Source organism: Neodiprion pinetum, chromosome 1 (assembly GCF_021155775.2).
Source record: "Neodiprion pinetum isolate iyNeoPine1 chromosome 1, iyNeoPine1.2, whole genome shotgun sequence".
NCBI lineage: Eukaryota > Metazoa > Arthropoda > Insecta > Hymenoptera > Diprionidae > Neodiprion > Neodiprion pinetum.
In genome coordinates this window covers 40,961,821-40,979,778 of record NC_060232.1, presented here as the reverse complement: position 1 = coordinate 40,979,778, position 17,958 = coordinate 40,961,821, and the positions used below count along the sequence as shown (strand labels likewise).

General features: G+C 42.8%; 1 protein-coding gene across 1 annotated transcript in view; it reads left to right on the top strand.

Annotated features, from left to right (window-relative positions):
• The window catches only part of LOC124225037 (protein Wnt-5b), a 52,093-nt gene extending 35,443 nt beyond the window's left edge, over positions 1–16,650 (top strand). Inside the window, exons 5-8 of the mRNA XM_046637439.2 lie at positions 2,064–2,175; positions 8,114–8,216; positions 14,385–14,552; positions 14,648–16,650. Of these exons, the coding sequence (XP_046493395.1) occupies positions 2,064–2,175; positions 8,114–8,216; positions 14,385–14,552; positions 14,648–14,835 (571 nt within the window). The 3' untranslated portion in view covers positions 14,836–16,650. The remainder of the gene's footprint in view (positions 1–2,063; positions 2,176–8,113; positions 8,217–14,384; positions 14,553–14,647) is intronic.
• Positions 16,651–17,958: the final 1,308 nt, after the last annotated feature.

The following is a 17,958-nucleotide window of genomic DNA, read 5'->3' as shown; positions in this document are numbered from 1 at the left end:
AATTGTTAGTGAAGCCAGACTGCAGTACCACGAACTATGCGAGGATCGGGCAGCAAGCCCGGCGTAGGAATTCCCGTTCCCCAAGTCCCTGACTTGTCGCACGTAGGGGGATTAAAGTCGCAATAGAAGTCAGTCTCGTTAGACTCGCACGGTTGAGCAGGGGATACGCGACGTAGAGTCGAAAAGGCCAAAATTCGTCACGGGTTAAATCCGCCCCCGGTGCCCGACGCGGCCCGGCCTCCACCGCACGCATTACTTATAATAGGAATAGGAATATACCTAGGTACGGGCATTATTCCCGATGTCGCAGCCCTATCGCCCCCCCAGTTCAGCAACGCTTTTGTCCACGCGATTTGTTTCAGGCCTCGATTCTGTATAAGCACCTTATACGTACCTACGTTATACGTACGTGTATGGTAGAGGTATACTCCACACATGTACGCGACTGCAGTGCCATTAGTTATCAAAAATCCCCGAGCTCAAGCACCATTAAATCATTAAAACTGTACTAGATTGTAATTCTTCTGATTGAAGTAACGGCTCCATTACCACCGGCGAGACGAATGTGATGCCACAGGCACGTGCCGCAGTCACTGACTTAGGTATATTTATTTTCTTCTTTCCTTTTTTATCCATTTGCAGTTTTCCATACAATTCTTTTATTCCTGGTTATCTCTTGTTCTCCTGCAAGTTCAAAAAATTGACATGTCTAGCACTGCGATCAGGTGTAAGTAGGTACAGACTTGATGACGATCCGGCCAATTCATCAGATTGATACCAAATTAGAGGAAAGCCCGAAGATATCGAGATCGATCGACGAAACTACTGCCGATTACTGATCAGTTTGCAGCTGCGATGCCCAGTGACTCGTGATACGTGGTAACACTCGTACACGGAACAGACCAAGTGCGCGGTCTATGATAATTGATTAGATTTATACCTCACAGAGCGACTATAGCTTGCGGTCGAATTAATGCCTGCATGCCACAATAAAAAGTAAATAAATAAGCCAATCGTCGATGTCAGCTGGCAACGAGTACGTCTCGTTTGACCTCGTGAAATTCTATCCGTCGTTGACATCTTCATCCTCCATTTAAAGCACATCGCTTCTTCGGTCTGAGTTCCACTCGGTTCTGTAGGTTCACGATGTGTCTGCAGCTGGGGATCGTTGCCTTTCAAAGTTTAGAGTTAGGACGATGGGTATTAATCGTAGCGATAAGCAACGTCCGACCACCGCGTCATGTGATCATAATCACAGAGCTCATTGTCATCGGTTAAAATGCTCTACTTAATCATCGAACGCATTTAACTTTCAATACCAAACAGACCTAGACAGGATCGAGCAGTTACGGATGATGAAAAGTTGCATATTTCACGCAACTTGTGCAAAATCAATAAATCTTGCGATCATACGTACCTGTAATGATGAAAAACAGACGTTTCTTTCTTAATTTTCCAATTTTCGCAAACAATTCGCAGCACTGCGCTTGGGCTTCGATTCCCTCTCCCTGTCAGCAATTTGGTGTTGTTCGTTGTGTCAGGGCTGAAGATCCGTGATGAAAATTCAAACCGCTTGTCAAGTAAACCTGACGCTATATTACGTAGAGGAAAAGAGGCTTGCACGCGGGTCATCGAAACGATTCATCTCCTCTCCCTCGTTCCGGACGACAAGTCGCGCCAACAGACATAAAGCGAATATTACACTTATCTATCACTGACAGATCCCGTCGAGATTTATTAAACCAGTGTCGCGTAATCGCTGCTCCGCCCCTCGGCCTACGCACCCCTCCAGCCGGTCGACCATTTTTCACTTTCTTACCCCTGCGAGTCTAGCTTGGCAGCGATACAAGGTGGGTTTCTTTGCAGCCGATTCTGGTTCGGAAATATCCGGCAATTAAAAACCATCAAGGCGACTGCAGAGGAGGAGTAAAAAATTTTCAACCTCAACCCTCCCACGATCCAGTTTTTCTATTCCTTCTTTGGATCCCGCGGTATAAATTATGGAGACAATTAGCCACGGTGCAATTTAGTTCCAAGGTGTTTAATTTTCGTTCACATTTCAGGTTCACTCAGGGCTTTGTCGACGTTCGGGAACGCGAACGAAGCTACAAAAGGGGCAGTCGAGAGCAGGGCAGAAGTCTTATGAATCTTCACAACAACGAGGCTGGCCGTAGGGTGAGTTCAGCTGCGATTCTCTGCTTCGATCGTGAACATCAATTTCATTCTCATTTTGATCAATGAAGTCTATAAACCAATTGTCGGACAGCTTAAATGCTTACTCGAATTTCCAATTAGAGCACGTACTGGGTCAACTTTTTACACTGAGATACCGGCAGGAAATCTATTTATTCCATTATTCGAACCGTTTCTTTTGTCACAGAAGTAGATTGACTTGGTTTCAAGTGACAAAAAATATATAGAAAAAAAAAAAAAACCATGAAATTTTCGCTCATTGCGGGAATTCAGGGCGAGTCTATAAACGTCTCTACTACTTATCCTCATCTATTCGTCGAATAAGTGAGTGAAGCAAGACTCTACCTATCTTCTTGATTATCCCGTTAATAAAAGGACCATCAAATTTAATCTACGACATTCTCTAAAATCTTCGATGCCCACCCAAATAACCGAGGAGCTCAAGAAGTGCAAACTATTGGTCCTGAGAGGCATTAAATAACCCTAAGCTTTTTACAGGATTGAAATTGATCCATATTAGTTCAACTTATAACATTGCAACATAACTTTTCGTAACGTCGTCTGAGTTGTCAAAGTGTATTCCTCAATCCCCTGCTTTAGCTATACCTTTCTTGTCGGTGGGAAAAATAATTCTCGAAAGATCGGCGATGGATAATAAAAAGTTTAAGCAGGCATAATAACAGTGGAGGGATTGAATTGTATGAAACGAAAAGTCAGATCGCGAATCCCGAGGTACAAAAGTGCCTCCTTTCACGTTGGAAGCGTCAATCAAGCGGTTATTACAGCGAGTGCGCAATAGGCGGGTGCGGCTGCTCTGCGCCAATGTAATTGGTTCGGTACCTTCATATTCTATTTCTATGCACCGGCACAATATTACCAACTGGATCGGATTACGTGGCGTTGCAGTGGCTTATACATTTATGCCTGTATAGAAGAAAAAAGAATGCGGTGCGGAAAGCGAACACGGATATACATATATGCATATTGGCCTCACACAAAGCGCAATGGAGGGCTCTTGTTTCTCCTTCTATCTTTCCCTCTTTGTATTTCTAGTCGGCCGCCTTATCTCCTTCGATTCAATTCTTATCTCTCTCTAATTACTGCCGCGGGACGCTTGATCCTCGCCCTATCTCGAGTCCTTGCATAATCGTACCGTAATTTTTTTTTTTTTGTTTTTTAGGTAGTAGGCATAGGAAGAGCTACGGTGATCTTGACAAGGATAAGGAATCGGTCGCGCAAGCGAGCGCTCGGAGCTTTCCGAAACTAATTTAGTCTTCGTAGCATTAGCCAGTGACGTCAGTGTAGGTGGAAACAACCAAATTAGCGTTCTTCAACGGAATGCCAAGCCCATCGTGAGTTTGGTTTCAATTGCGCGGCTATGCAGCGGCAAAAATGTGCGTTCGTGACTGACGAAATCTTCAAACACAATTCGGGAATTAAACCCGACTGGATTTTCATATTTGCTTCACAGTACAACGTCAAGTTTCAACTCCGCCCCGTTTCGCCGCACGCTCAATGCGCAGATCGGTATTGAAATCATCTCACGGAATTTTCGGGTGTTCGCAGCATCACCCGTGCACTGTAAGATCACGACAAACGTGTTCAACCTCGGGATTTTCCCGAAGTGCAAGGTGGCGTGGCCCAAAGCCTGGCGTAGCCGATCCTTTCTTTTCACTTTGAGTCTCTCGAACCGACGTCATCAATCGCTTTTGTCTGGGCCGAGACGAGCTGTAGAATTGTAAGGGCGAGGCGTGGGTGGCGCTGCGACGGTTCTCCGTATTATTCGGCCGCTACACGCAATTGCCGGTGTCGTCAAACGGCGGAGCCTCGGTCCCATCGCGTTTCAATCGATATTTCGTAAACGTAAATTACAATTATCATAACCAGAATGTCTGGGCCCGATGCACGTGCATATTTCGTATGAATATACAATGTAGCAAGTAATAAGTTTCATTAAATTATTATCGGTTCTTCCTACGTCGGCTAGAACTCGCCTCCATATTATGCCTATCTTCTTCTCGACCGTATAAAACTTGGAAGTCCTTCTGACGTATGGTCGCTTATAAATCCAGAACTACCAAACCGATTTGCATTATTTTTTTTTCGTGGATAGCTACGACGTTTGGCCAGGCTTTGAAATGTATTTTGTTACAACGAGATCAATAGTTTTTCAAATGTAACGATATTTGTAAACTAAGTCGGAACGGGATCGCAGTCTTGGTGAACGCTGACTAAGTTCTTATTATAGATACAGGCTGGGTTGGGTTGGGTTGGGTTGGGTTGGGTTGGGTTAGGTTTGGTTGGGTTTCAGGTTAGGTCAGATATTATGAATCTTCGTTCAGATATTTTTTACTTCAAGCAAGATTGTTATATCTGAATGAAATTTTAATTTTATTACGCTAAATTTGGATGACGACGGCGCCTGGACGGGCTGCTAATATTATAACACAATACAGTAGGTATGAGGATATGAGAAGTAAGTGAATAATAAATGAATCAACTGTCGGAGAGGAAAACTGATTTTCTTCTATTTTTACCACCGTGGGAGTAAACATAATTGAATAAGTTATCGTCTCGTGTACGGTATAAGAGGGGGACGAATATAATATGTATGGAGGTGCATACGGCGATCGAGTACAATGAGAATCATAATTAATTCCTTGGAGTCAGTACGTTGCAAGTCCGCGGCGGTAGAGCGAGAGAGTAAGAGAGAGAGAGAGAGAGAGAGAGAGAGAGAGGGAGAAAGAGAGAGGGAGAGAAGAAATACAAAGAAGAGTAAAACGCGTGGAAGAAACGAAAAACGAAGGGCTCGAAAGAATTACTGCAAGTCAGTTACAATGCGACAATAATCTTGCAGGCTTTGTCCCGAGTCACGGAGGTCCACGTGATTACGGCCACCACTGCGTGTAGGTACAGATACTTCCTTCGTACACACAACATTTATACATAATACATTATACACGGCCCTACCTGCAGAAGTAATTACCGCGCACGATACACGAGGCTGCCAGATTGTATAATAATGACGAATATATCGTTCGCGAATGCAATTATACGACCCTGCTTGTTGCGTGCTACTTCCTCCGATCGTGTTAAAACCGCGATCTTGCAATATATTTTACGATTTTATAGGTACATCGACAAGTATACCTGTACGTGACACACTTGCGGTTGGGTTGTTTTGAACAAAAAAAAAACAAATGAAGTTGAAGTTCGTAACGTCAATGAAACTATGGATTTTTACGAAAACTTGTTCCTTAACAATCTTAGAATTTTCTAAAATTCGCTAAACTATAATTCAGCAAAAAATACTTGTGATTCGAAACTTGACGTTTAATTAAGAAAAATTCTAAACTTGCAGAATACTAATCCTTCATCAATACTTGACGATACTAACGTTACTCACTTAAACTTGATAAAACGAAAATATCGGCAGTATTAAATCAATCTATTTTACTGAAGGTAGAAAACTAACAAATCACAAAGACGAGGTGTCGCCTGATGGTTAGTCGTCCCACCCGTTGTGCATCTGGTGCAAGATAGACGGAGAGGATTTGCCCGTGATTCGGGTGATTTGGGTAATTTGATGCAGGCTCATGGTAACGAATCGTAAATATATTGGCCGCAATTTGCATGCAAATTTAGTTCAATTTGCATAATCAGATATACGAATCTCCGGTTGCGTTGACAATGGCCGAATGGACGCGTGGCGCACGTATCATGGGTGCCGTGCCATGCCATGCCCGGCGTCGCGTTTGAAGGGGAAGAGGGAAAGAGGACGGGTGGAAGCACAGATGGATCTCAAACGGATATAGGTGGATGTACTGCTCGGTATAACGAAGATACATATAAATCTACTATACATATATGTTCCGTTGTTGATTATGCAGTCTGTCGAAAGAATCAAAGAAGTGTTTCTACGAACTGATTCGGTGAGAGCGGAAGAAAGTTTACTACTTTCCAAAACCAATGACCAAAAACAATCGATTTTCTGTTAACTCGAGTATTTTTCCACACAATCGGTTTTTGCTTTTTACTCCCAGGAACGACGCAATACAATATCAACTTATGCGATATAGAGTATCAATAATTATCATTGTCCTACTTATTAATTACCTATTTGATGTAGTTTACAACATTTTGGTTTCACATACACCGTTTCAAAAAAATACAAAATAATCGATCGATCGATTAATTTCTACCGATTCAATCGAGTCGTGTTCGATTATTTTTTTTTAACTCGATTAACAGATGCATCAATTATTTTTAGCTTATTGGCCATCGCTAGAATGCAGAGAATTTGTTCCGGCGATGATTAATGAAGATTGGATCAGAGTCCTCCTCACAGACGTTTATAGAGACGGGATCAACAGTCTCTGCCCATGACAATTACCAGCTGCGTAACAGTTCGAAAGTGTTTGGCTTACTTTAAGCCGATCCACTGCAGGACTCAGAATCAGACACCGCACGGCAATTAAGCCGCAGTCCTGCCGCCCACTGTTTGGACTTTCGTCGCATCGTATAGTGAAAAATTATCGGTTGTGTAATTTTGCCGGAGTGATTGGGCCGTTGCGTCGCGGAGCTGTTCTATGCGTGTAATTTATACCTTACCCATACATCGGGCCGCGAGTTGTCACGTTAGCTAAATATTTAAAAGGTGTCGAATTAATCTTAAGAGCCGACCGTACGGCACGGGAGGCAAACGTTTGCGTGTCGATGCTCCGGCCGCGTGTACCTCCTCCTCCTCCTCTTCCTCCTCCTCCTCATCCGTTCACCTCTACCTACGTTACTACACGTACGGACCCCGAGGGACGATAAAATTACCGCGAAGGAGGAAGAGGAGGAGGAGGAGGAGGAGGAGGCGGGAGGAAGGAGAGGAACGACGCAGCGAGTTGAACGGGGCGAATGTCGAGGCTGCTCTCGCCGCCGCCGCGGCACGCCGGAGATTTAATCGCTCGCGGACCGACCGGCTCATCGATCCACCGATCAGCCCTCGATCCATCGATCGATCCGTCGCTTCGTTTTCGTCCCAATTAAGCGAGCGACGTCGCCCGGCCGGCTGGAATTATCTCCCGGACGTATTATATCTACACCATACGTACAGGCATCTGGGACACACGCCGACTACGAAACGTTTCCGCGCCCGCTCCTCGACCTGTCGCATGCCGACATCCTAGTTGCGGGGGGATACAGCTGGGACTGTCTAAAATCATACCTGTTTTTAGGAGTTTTTTTTTCTTTTTTTTTTTTTTTTCAAAGCAAATGAAAACACAATTAGAGAAATTTGAGGGTGAGCGCTTTATTATTTACGTTTCAAGAACATTTTAGAATTTACAATAACATGAATCTGCGAAGAAGGTTGGTAATCGAAGCAAGGAAAGCGCATAAGAAAAACGAAGGAGAAAAAAGAGAAAAAGGTATGGTGGAGGCGAGGTTTTTTTTCCCCCCAATTATGTTGAGATTTTATTGATGATTTCTTCTCGAGATTTTAACAATCTTAAGCGGATACACGGAGGCACGTGTCTCGAACACACAGGCTCATGATCCGAAAGTTTAGGCAAGCGACGTCGTGCACCGGACTGCCGACATATAGCTTAAGAAACAAGGATACTCCGCGTGCTCTTGCGTGAGCAATGATTTATCGTCATTTGCCACCGCTCATTCACAACTATGTACACTCTTCTCAATGGGACCCGTGGAGGCTTTCTCACATAGCGCGGGAAACAATTTTTCTGTTCTCAATTGTTGGTCTGCAATATCATTTTTTTTTTTTCTATCATTCTGGAACGAACAAGTGTTCCAGTGAAAAACATTCGTTCCCTCTCCTCTTTATCAAACTTACAAAGTTCAAAATGGTGGATCTAATATTGCAATATCAAGTGGCTTTCGGGATTTTCTTAAATGTCTTTGAACTTTTCAGGCAGTTGTAAAGAAATCAAAGGTAACCTGCAAGTGCCACGGTGTCTCTGGAAGCTGTAGTCTCATCACGTGTTGGCAGCAGCTCGCCTCCTTCAGGGAAGTCGGTGAGTATGATGCAACAAATTTTACTATTTCACTTACAAAAGAATACATCAGAAGCGTGCTTCAATTACGGAATTATTATTCGCTGTCTGATATTTTCCTGTCCAAGTTCGTAACAATTTGCGGTTGGGCGTCAAAAAAATTTGAACTATTTTCAGAACTTTTCCGGTATAAGCAGTGCCGCTTTGAGAATTTAGTCACATAGCGTGAAAAATGCCTCGTATTGTATACCTATCCAAACCACCGACATGATAACCGTCACAAAAATAATCCTCAACTTGGGTGTACATTCGTACCTTCGATTTTTTTCTTATGGAAATTTAGCATTATGTATGAGTTTGAGGTAAGAATTTACACCCAAGTTGAAGTCTTTTTCACAAAGGAAGTATCGAAAATTTTGAACAACATACCGAACTGAGAATGCGGAAAAATGATGGACTAAAAATTTTTACTATTTCGGTTGAAATTCGCGTTTAAAGTAGAAAGTCTCTTAACGCTAGGTCGTAACGTAACGTGCAATATATTTTATCCAAAAGCCTAAAAATCGTTACTCAAAATCGTTACCAGACGGTTACAAAACAATTGTTCCGAGCCATGATCCCTGTACAGGAAATCGTCTGCTTTTACCGTTAGTTTAGTTCGGAAGATTTTTTTCTTTTTCTTCGAGATATCGGCGGCGAGTACAGTTTCATTCGAAGACCAACACGAAACTGACCGACGGGCGTTGAATTAATGTAACATTGTGAAAAGGAGGAGGCGATAAGGCCCGAGAAGAGAGGGTGGCCCGTGTATATAAAACGATGCGAGTGCGGCATACAGGCAGGATGAGAAACGACGAGGTGAAATTCGTAGACGTCGAGACCCCTCCCATTTTTCCTCGATTGTTTCCGAATATCCACCCCCAGCATCACCCTTGTAGGTAGAATTCGTTAATCAGGGCCGACGAGGAGATGAAGAGCCTACTGAAAAATCTCCACCATTTCATAAACACAGCCCGTGGTTGATTAAGAATTCAAGTCGCGGGGCAAGAAGTGTCCGTTCTAATCTAAACAAGCCTTTTAATTACCAATATCGTGAACCCGGGAACGGGCCCCGGACGGACCCAGAGATAGCCCCCAGGTATCGCACGCAAGTGTGTTACATCGACGTACCTCCGTATATATGGCGTATATTTAACCTATCGCATTATGGTTTTATGGGACGTCCAACTGATACCTACTCCACGTACTCGGGAATTTCGGGTGCCCCATTCCCGCGTTTCAATACTCGACTCTATGTACGTGTTTGTGTGTATACTGAACAGGTAGGTTTATCTACGCGTATGCTCGGGCGTGTATTCGTTCGGTTAATTAGACGCTAAATCAATTGTGCAACGGATATGTCTGGCGTAAGTAAAGATTCACCCGCGGGAAATATGTACAACAGGAGAAAGGGTTCGTTGACTTTTGCTCCAGTCGCGCATCACTGCTTATGCACTGCAGGGTTACCGAACAGTAGGTAGGTACCTGCAGGACTAGATGAAAAATGCACCGGATAGCCGCACTACTGCAGTGAGCTCGACATTGGCGAAATCCTACACCTTGTGCCTACGATTGGTTTAATTAAGCGGTTGGACCTTGTCGGGCGGCCGAATGAAAGCGATTAATATAAAAAATCATACACATATTGGGGTAACATTCAACTTCATTCGGATATTTTTTATTTATAAAAATAATGATTTTTAAAGCTGCTATAGCCGATCTCCGGGAGCAACGCTAAGAAAGGGCGTCTTGCGGTGATCAAGATAACTCTGAACTGGATCATGTGAAATGAAAAATCAAAAAAGATTTAGATAGTACAAAGTGTTACCTGGTCTTTAATCGAAGGAATACGCAAAATATTAATTTATAAAAAAATGACGGCTTCTGGAAAAAAAAATCGATTTTCCATAAGAACATTCGTCTTAATTTGTTTATAAAACTAACAATATTTATCGGCGAGAAAAACCTTCCATCAAGGACTGAGGACTGAAAAATCTATTGATAAAGCTTGTGTTAAAATTTGAGACTGATCGATTCAGCCGTTTTCGAGAAATCTTGCTCACCGTATTTGAAAACATAGTTTTGAGAAAAAACGCGTTCAAAGTTTCGAAAGCACTTCCAAACGCTCCGGAGCATATGTGCAAATTTGCGCGTAACTTCGAGAATATTCGTCGGATCGACATGAAATTTTCTCTACATATACTTGAACGTATGTGAATTACGAAAATGTAATGAGAAAAAAAAACAAACTATTTTTGAAAAGTCCCGACTAGTTACAACCCCTTACGAGATTCAAGGCGAATGTGTTCCCCACTCTTTGATCGGTATTGTTACCTACAAACCTGTGACGCAGCCGATCAGGAGTCCGTTTCCTGTTTTCTATTCAAGAACGCACACACGCACGCGTAGTCGCCCGTTCGACGAAGGAGGTAAAACGTGATATACCCGACCTAAAAATTATGAACCTACGGCAGAAGTTCAACGCGCGTGTGCCTAATGGGTGTGCGTTCCACGGATGCGTGGATATGTGCGGAGGGCAGGCTGGACGGCGGCGAACGGGTGGCGGTAGGCGGTCTGCGACAACCGCCATTGGACGAAAGTACATTTATAATAATTATCGAGACATGCAACCCGCGACTCTCGCATCTCTTCCTACAAGACGCGTCGTTATACCTTCGACGCTGCGCCGCGATGCGTTGCGGGGGCGCACCGCGAGGTGTTCCAATGTCAAAGGTCGCGAGGAGCCGCGACTCATATTTCTCTCGATATTCCTCGATGTTGGAATCGTGCCGAGGCTCACGCGTGGATTCATGTTCGAATCTGGGACACGGAGTGACTTTTTGGTATCAACGTTTGCTTCGTTGCCTACCCGTGATTACAATGTAATGTACGAATTAAGGGATAATCGATCAGTCTGTAGATTTTAGCGTTAATGTAGTGATGCGCTTTTGGAAAAAGGCGTTATTTTGCAACTTTGGGATTACTTGAAATCTAGCAAACTGTTGATACATCGTCGGCAAACTCAGATTTTGTAAATTCAATTTCTTCAGGTATTCGAATGGCGCGAAGTAATAATTTTTGTTTCAACGTTTCGATACATTAACGTAACTATTATAGCTTCAGCCCCGTAATAATCGAGGTACTGTAATAATCATTCCCACAATTATAATAAGGAATCGTAGTATTTCTATAACTTTTTGCTAACGAACGAAGTTCAGAATGAAGATTGAGTCACTGCATATGGATTTATGAGTCTATGCGATCACTAGATAGCAGTTCTACGTTCCATGTGAAGTTCGAAAATGGACGCATTGTAGATGAGGATGATAAAGTACAAGGATAAAAGACCTCAGGCATCGTTCTCTGGAGGATTATCTCGAAACGGAACCCTAATTTCGTTCATTTCGTTGATTTCCTTGTAATCTCGATACGTGTAGCCATCTAAAAAATTTCGAGAGAAACAAACACTAAAACCCTATGAATACCAAGTCGTCACGGACCTTCACCGAGGCAGCAGCGTTTAGTCCTTATCTCGGCTTTCCTTTCACTCAAAATACCGATACCTACTTTGGGCAGGTAATTCTTTTGTATTCGACGGCGTGTGAGGTCTGACTCTACTTGCGGTCATCCCGCACCCTGTAGCCTACCTCCGTCACTTCCTGCTGATCGCTGCTACAGTCTTTCAACATCACAAGATGACCGATACGGCCTATATGTATGTAAGGTCCAAAGTCCGTGTGTGCAAACATCTCCACGGCCATGCCTCAGAGTGTTGAACTTGACCGGAAAAGAAGGAGAGACTGAAGAAACTTTTGCAAGAATTAATTTTAGTTGGTCTCTGATACGGGATATACAAATTGTGGCTTCGAGTCACGAAGTATCCGCGCATCAACTTTCAGGGGATTTGCATTATAGATCAGTCAAATTGGGTGGTATAGGGAATAGAGTGACTTTTTTAAAAATTCAGGGGTTCTTCGATCCGAGTTCGTGACGATATTGACGGAAACAACTAACACCGCTTTGCCGCTCTAACGTGTATCTAACCCTCTTACGCTATCCGAGACAAACATAACAGAGGAAAAATAGTAAAAACAAAGAAACGAACGAGAGAAAAAGAATACCAACAATTCCCAACGCGTTTTAATGGCTGCGATCATCAACATCCCTTCGGACCGTGTTACTTGCGTGCAGATGGAAAAGTCCGAAGAGGAATGAGGATGAAAAAGATGGGAAAAGACACCGATAGAGCGAGGCGATCACGAATCTCCATTAGCAGCTACACGCGTTCCATCCAATGGCGTTTCGAATTCCGAAAATTCCCCAGACATTGCGATTGATCGCGACGATCGAACGTAACGGCAGTTCAAGTATATCCTACGTAAAGTCCACACCCACCTGAGAATCGTACCGCACTCTGTGGGTATTCTTTCGACACTGCTCTACTTCGGCAGCAGATTCTTTGCATTGATTCTTTGAGTCGTGCGTTAATGATTCCTTCCTATCTTACACCGTATCGCCGTCTGATCCTCAAGTTTACCATCCCTTATTCAGGTTAAACATTTTCGATTCGTTTGTGTAAATATTTCGACAACAGAATACCTCACGTTTGCAGATTATTTCTGAATAATGTTAAAGGGTAGGGGTAGAAAACTAGAGTTGCTGATTCATAGAAGGACCAGAATGTCGAGTTTTCATAGACACGAAAATTTTATTCGTAGAATTTAAATATGTGGAAGGTTCAAGTACAGAAAATTGAAAACATAATAAATCGAAATACAGAAAGGCGAAGTATAAAAAGGTCAAATCTTGGAACAGCAAAATCGACAATCTGTATACGATTTTATATCATCGAGAATAATTCCGACGACTCTACAGTTTGGCATTCTATGTTCTGGTCTTTCTAAACCTTTACTTCTCCATACTTTGGTTGTCAACATTTATAAATTCTATATATTAAGTTTTCGCTCGTTTAAAATTTCGACATTGTGGCCCTTCGATTTTTTCATCTTTCCGTCTTTCCATATTTTCACCCCCACCCATGTTAAAGTATATTCGGATCCGTGACTCCTGCGGGAACGGAGACGAACGAAGTCGTTTGTGGGCTGCATTATACGACTAATGCGCCGAATACGCGCGACCGCTACGCGAAGCCTATCCGTCAAATTACACCTCAAGCGTTGTCCCGTCGCGGTCGTACCTGTACGTGTCGCGGTAAGCATATGGGTAAGGGAGAACCAAGGGAGTCAGGAGCGTACGAATGAGTGTGCGTGACGAGGGGTGGGGGTGGGGGTGGGAGGCGAAGTGCAGTTACAGCATAACGCCTCTAATGTCCGCGGTGGAATTATGATAATGCAATTGTTACGCGCAGTTTTGGTAATCTGCAATTATTCGTCACCTCGTCGCGTCGCGCCGCAGCCTCGCAGCTCTTCGGACGCGTTATGCTGATCGCCGGAGTAGGTAATTTGATCCTTCTTTGGCGTAGGACGACGAGGCTCGCGTAATTGTTCACCACTATGCTATACGTGCCGTTGCTAATATATTACGTGTAGCTGTGTGCGTACGTGTATTATAGTCAGATGCGGTGTAAAATTATCGCGTGTTCACGAGTGATGCGCGTATATTATGTATGTGTGTAAAGACGTAAAAGGACGCTGCGGGATAATGCTCAGGAAACTAGAGAGACGACGCGGAGAAGTCGCGTATAACGTCGCTTATGCTCGGGTCATCGAGCTGCGCCGAGCCATGATTCAAATTTGAATGACAACCCGACGAACGAGATAAACACGGGATGGGTTGCACCGCGTCGTCATCGCTCAGGTCATGCTGAACTTGGTAACGAAACTTTAGACTAAAGAGTACTCGTTATTGGGCAATTTTGTTTTTAATGGTTTACTAAATCTCGGACATTCATAGAGATGCGAAGTAGGGATTTTTCATAAACATACATCGTTACGGTAACGTTTACTAACTTCATCCTCATTCCTCTCTTTCGTTTAACGCGCTCCGCAGCTGTGCGCCAACTTCGAATTCATTCTCTCTCATCCGTCTGCCCGTCGTCAACGAGTTCTTGTATCTACTTGTTGTACATTTCACCCTGAGGATGATGGGAATAATTATTTAGCTACATTTTATCGCATTCCGTGATTCCAGGTGATTATCTGCTGGATAAATACGACGGGGCAACCGAAGTCCGAGTAAACAGAAGGGGACGCCTCTCGATCCGAGACCCACGCTTCACCCTCCCGACCGCCAACGACCTGGTCTACCTCGAAGACTCGCCGAATTTTTGTCTCAGAAATCTGAGCATGGGATCCCTAGGTGAGTTCGATATTAGGAGAGACGGGAAGTCATCCTTGGGAACCGAATCCGAAGGACCGATCACGGTGTGAATCTGGTTTTCCATAATTTTTCAGGCACCCAGGGGCGAGTGTGCAACAGAACGTCGGCCGGTATGGACGGATGTAATCTTCTGTGCTGCGGAAGGGGTTATAACACTCAGAAGACGATAGTGAGGGAAAGGTGCGAGTGCAAGTTTCACTGGTGTTGTTTTGTCGAGTGTAAGACATGCGTAAAGAGCGTCGATGTGCACACGTGCAAGTAGCTGCGGTGCCGTTATTACGATCAGGGTGTCATTTTAGCAATTCATCCGCCAGCGAAGATTATAAGCAACGTAATTCGTAAAATGACGCGAAATGTTTTAAGCATCGGTTATGCAGCATACCGTCTTGTTTTTGTTTCATTGAACTCACTGGAACGAAATTTGGCGAGCGTTTAAATATACGCGAGATGTATCTTCTTTTAAAAGTATGATGTCACACTATTTATTGTATTCTTGCCAACTAGTACGAGGTACACATTAAACATCGTACGTGGTGCACACGCAAAAAGATGGCGTACGATGACTAAGAAATCTCAGCACAGTATTTAATTAATCTAGACTTTATAGAATATTTCCAATTTATATGTAGAGTTATCACTAATTATACATACCACGACGTTTTTCAATCAAAGTATATCGTTGAACGGATGGGGATTGATCGGTTATTCAAATTCTGTGTAGAGATCTTTATGATCAACAAAGAAGAAAAAAAAAAAAAAGGTCGGAACAAAATTCGCAGATGCATTTGGCATACGTGAAACAAAAATTGAGGGAATCACAAGTAAAGGAAAGCGTTTGACTGGAGAAAAAAATACAGTTAAAACCTGACTATCTTTACCACGGGATTTGAGATTGAGAAACGTTCTGTTACTTAGGTAGATTATTTAAATCGACATCGAAGATAATATTTATTATTTATAAAATAGATCTTAACATTATCGCGAGGTGACGTTTGACTTCAGTTAAATATCTCACACATTTACTTTACTGTTATCCTTGAAACAAGTTCAGAAATTTTTTTGTCATTTATATTAGAAAGATTGTGAGGTTGAAACGAATTGAAATTATTGGTGGTCTGATTTTTTTCTATCCGCACTTCGTCGATCGGTTATGAGTGTATGTAACCGCGATACATTTGGTTATTCGGTAGATGTGGATCCATGACTCTCTAATTATTGTAAGTGTACATAATAAATATCACATAATCTTTGGTTAACAAATAGAGAAGTGAAAGAAAAGAACGAAAATACGCGACTGCGAATTGTGGTTTTTATGGTGTGTGTGTATGAAAATACATCAAATATAGCGTATATCGTAATTTTAGAAACAAATATGTATTCTACTTTACATCCGATGCACTATGTATAATCTATTTAACCTATACGTTTATTTCTGCTCCATGTATACGGTGAAGATATGATTTATTAGTATTTAATCGAAAAAAATGTAATTAATGGAAAGTGCGTCGTGTGAGAAGAGAATAGAAAAATAAGAAAGATTCCGAGGTTTACTCATTATTACTCCTTCAGCACTTTTGATGTCAACTTGGGGCATTCGGGTGAATTTCCATGGTTACGAAATGTTCGGACAAAGGCGATCGTTTTTCATTTCGCTTTGCCTTATCCTTCGTGTAATTTCTTGTGGGATATTCGACCAAATTGGCCACGAGCCAGCTTATCGCCTATTGTGCTACCGCAAGTTTTCACGTTAAAAACGATTGAAAACACGGTCTTGCTGTGAATACTTACAAACGTACTAAACATTCTCGTCGTGAAACGCTGTAGGCTTCATCAAGCCTTAGTGAATCACGCACTAAATGCAATTGGCAGCTAATTACGAAGAGTGTGATCGGCTCGTTTCGAGGAGTATTATAGGAAACAAAACGTATTATTAATCGTAATCATATTCGTAGTATTATCACGTGTGATTTTAATCCAATGTTAATACATCACCGTTTGTACCGTAGTTCATGATATTTATTAATCTTAATTCAAGTTTATACGTTAATACCTATAATCGATATACTTATATCGTAATGCAAACTGTATAAAATGCATTATTTCGTAAGAAAATTTCTATACAAGTTATTCTCCTATCCCATTACTCCTCTTACGCTGCGCCGTGTGTTCTAATTAAAATTTGGCGAGATGTGTCATCTTATATTACAACGCGAGGATCAACCATGGGTTTAAACCCCCATTTCTTTCTCCCTTTCTGACGCTAAAAGTTCCGAATAACTGTAATTTTCAATTTTTTTTAGATCAATTCGAAATCATTGAATCAACCCAAATATTCATTTAAAAAAACCGCAATATAGATTAGTCTAATCGATTAGTCGCGATTCTGTTCAATTTCCTTTTAATCCGAGGTCTTCGGAATTCGAAATATATCAAGGTACTCCAATAGTTATTCAGCCATTTGTAATATTTCTTCTTTTACATCAGTTTTAGTATAGTATCAGTAAAAATGGGGAGAAAAGTCGTTCCAATATCGTCCGATTTATTTGAATTAAACTTCAAACGGGTAACCAATAACTCGAACCCGCCATCTGGGGGCAAATGATTTCGTAACGTTTTGCTGTCATCATCGGCACTGCCGTGGTCAACCTGACTTCAAATTGTCAAATCCAATCCGAGGTATTCATCCTGTTCGAGGTAAATAAAAAACTGTCGGATGACGATCCCTCGGTTACCGACTGGTCGTAACGGAACCGGGAACTTCGCTGAACGAAGGCAGCATCGTTAGATCGAGAGCTGTTAGATGTCAGTGGTGTCGGAGAGTTTTCTGGGGGAGGGGGGATAGGACGCCGCTCGTGTTGTCGGTAAGTGTTCAGTCATGGTAAAGAGTCCACCGTGGATAGGCGTGAACGAATTGAAAGTCACGTGCGGCCGAATTCCCGTTCCGTACGGTCGGGATTATAAAAATCGTCGGTGTGTCAAGGAAACTCGGAGGGTTTGAGGAGGAGTAAAAGGAGAGTAAAATTGAAAATAGAAAAAGGAGAACGAAAGGTGATGATCAGGTGACGCGTGTGATGATCAGCTTATGCGAGGACTCGGCTCCTGGGAGCGGTTCACTCTTGGACGAAATCAATACAATCGCCTGCGACTTGGCCAGCTTCGTACTCGCGACACTCGGCTTGCTAACCTCAAACTCGACGGGCACATCGGCGAGTAACGAAAACGACGCATACGGCCAACAACACCAGACGCTACTTGAATTTTTCCAAGAGTTTTCCGCCTGGCTCGCCTTCGACGAGTTTCAGCTCCAGCTCTTCAAACTCTTCGCATTAATCCTCGTCAGCAACGTCGCCCTCATATACGTTGCTTGGCACGTTTACGGCGATCG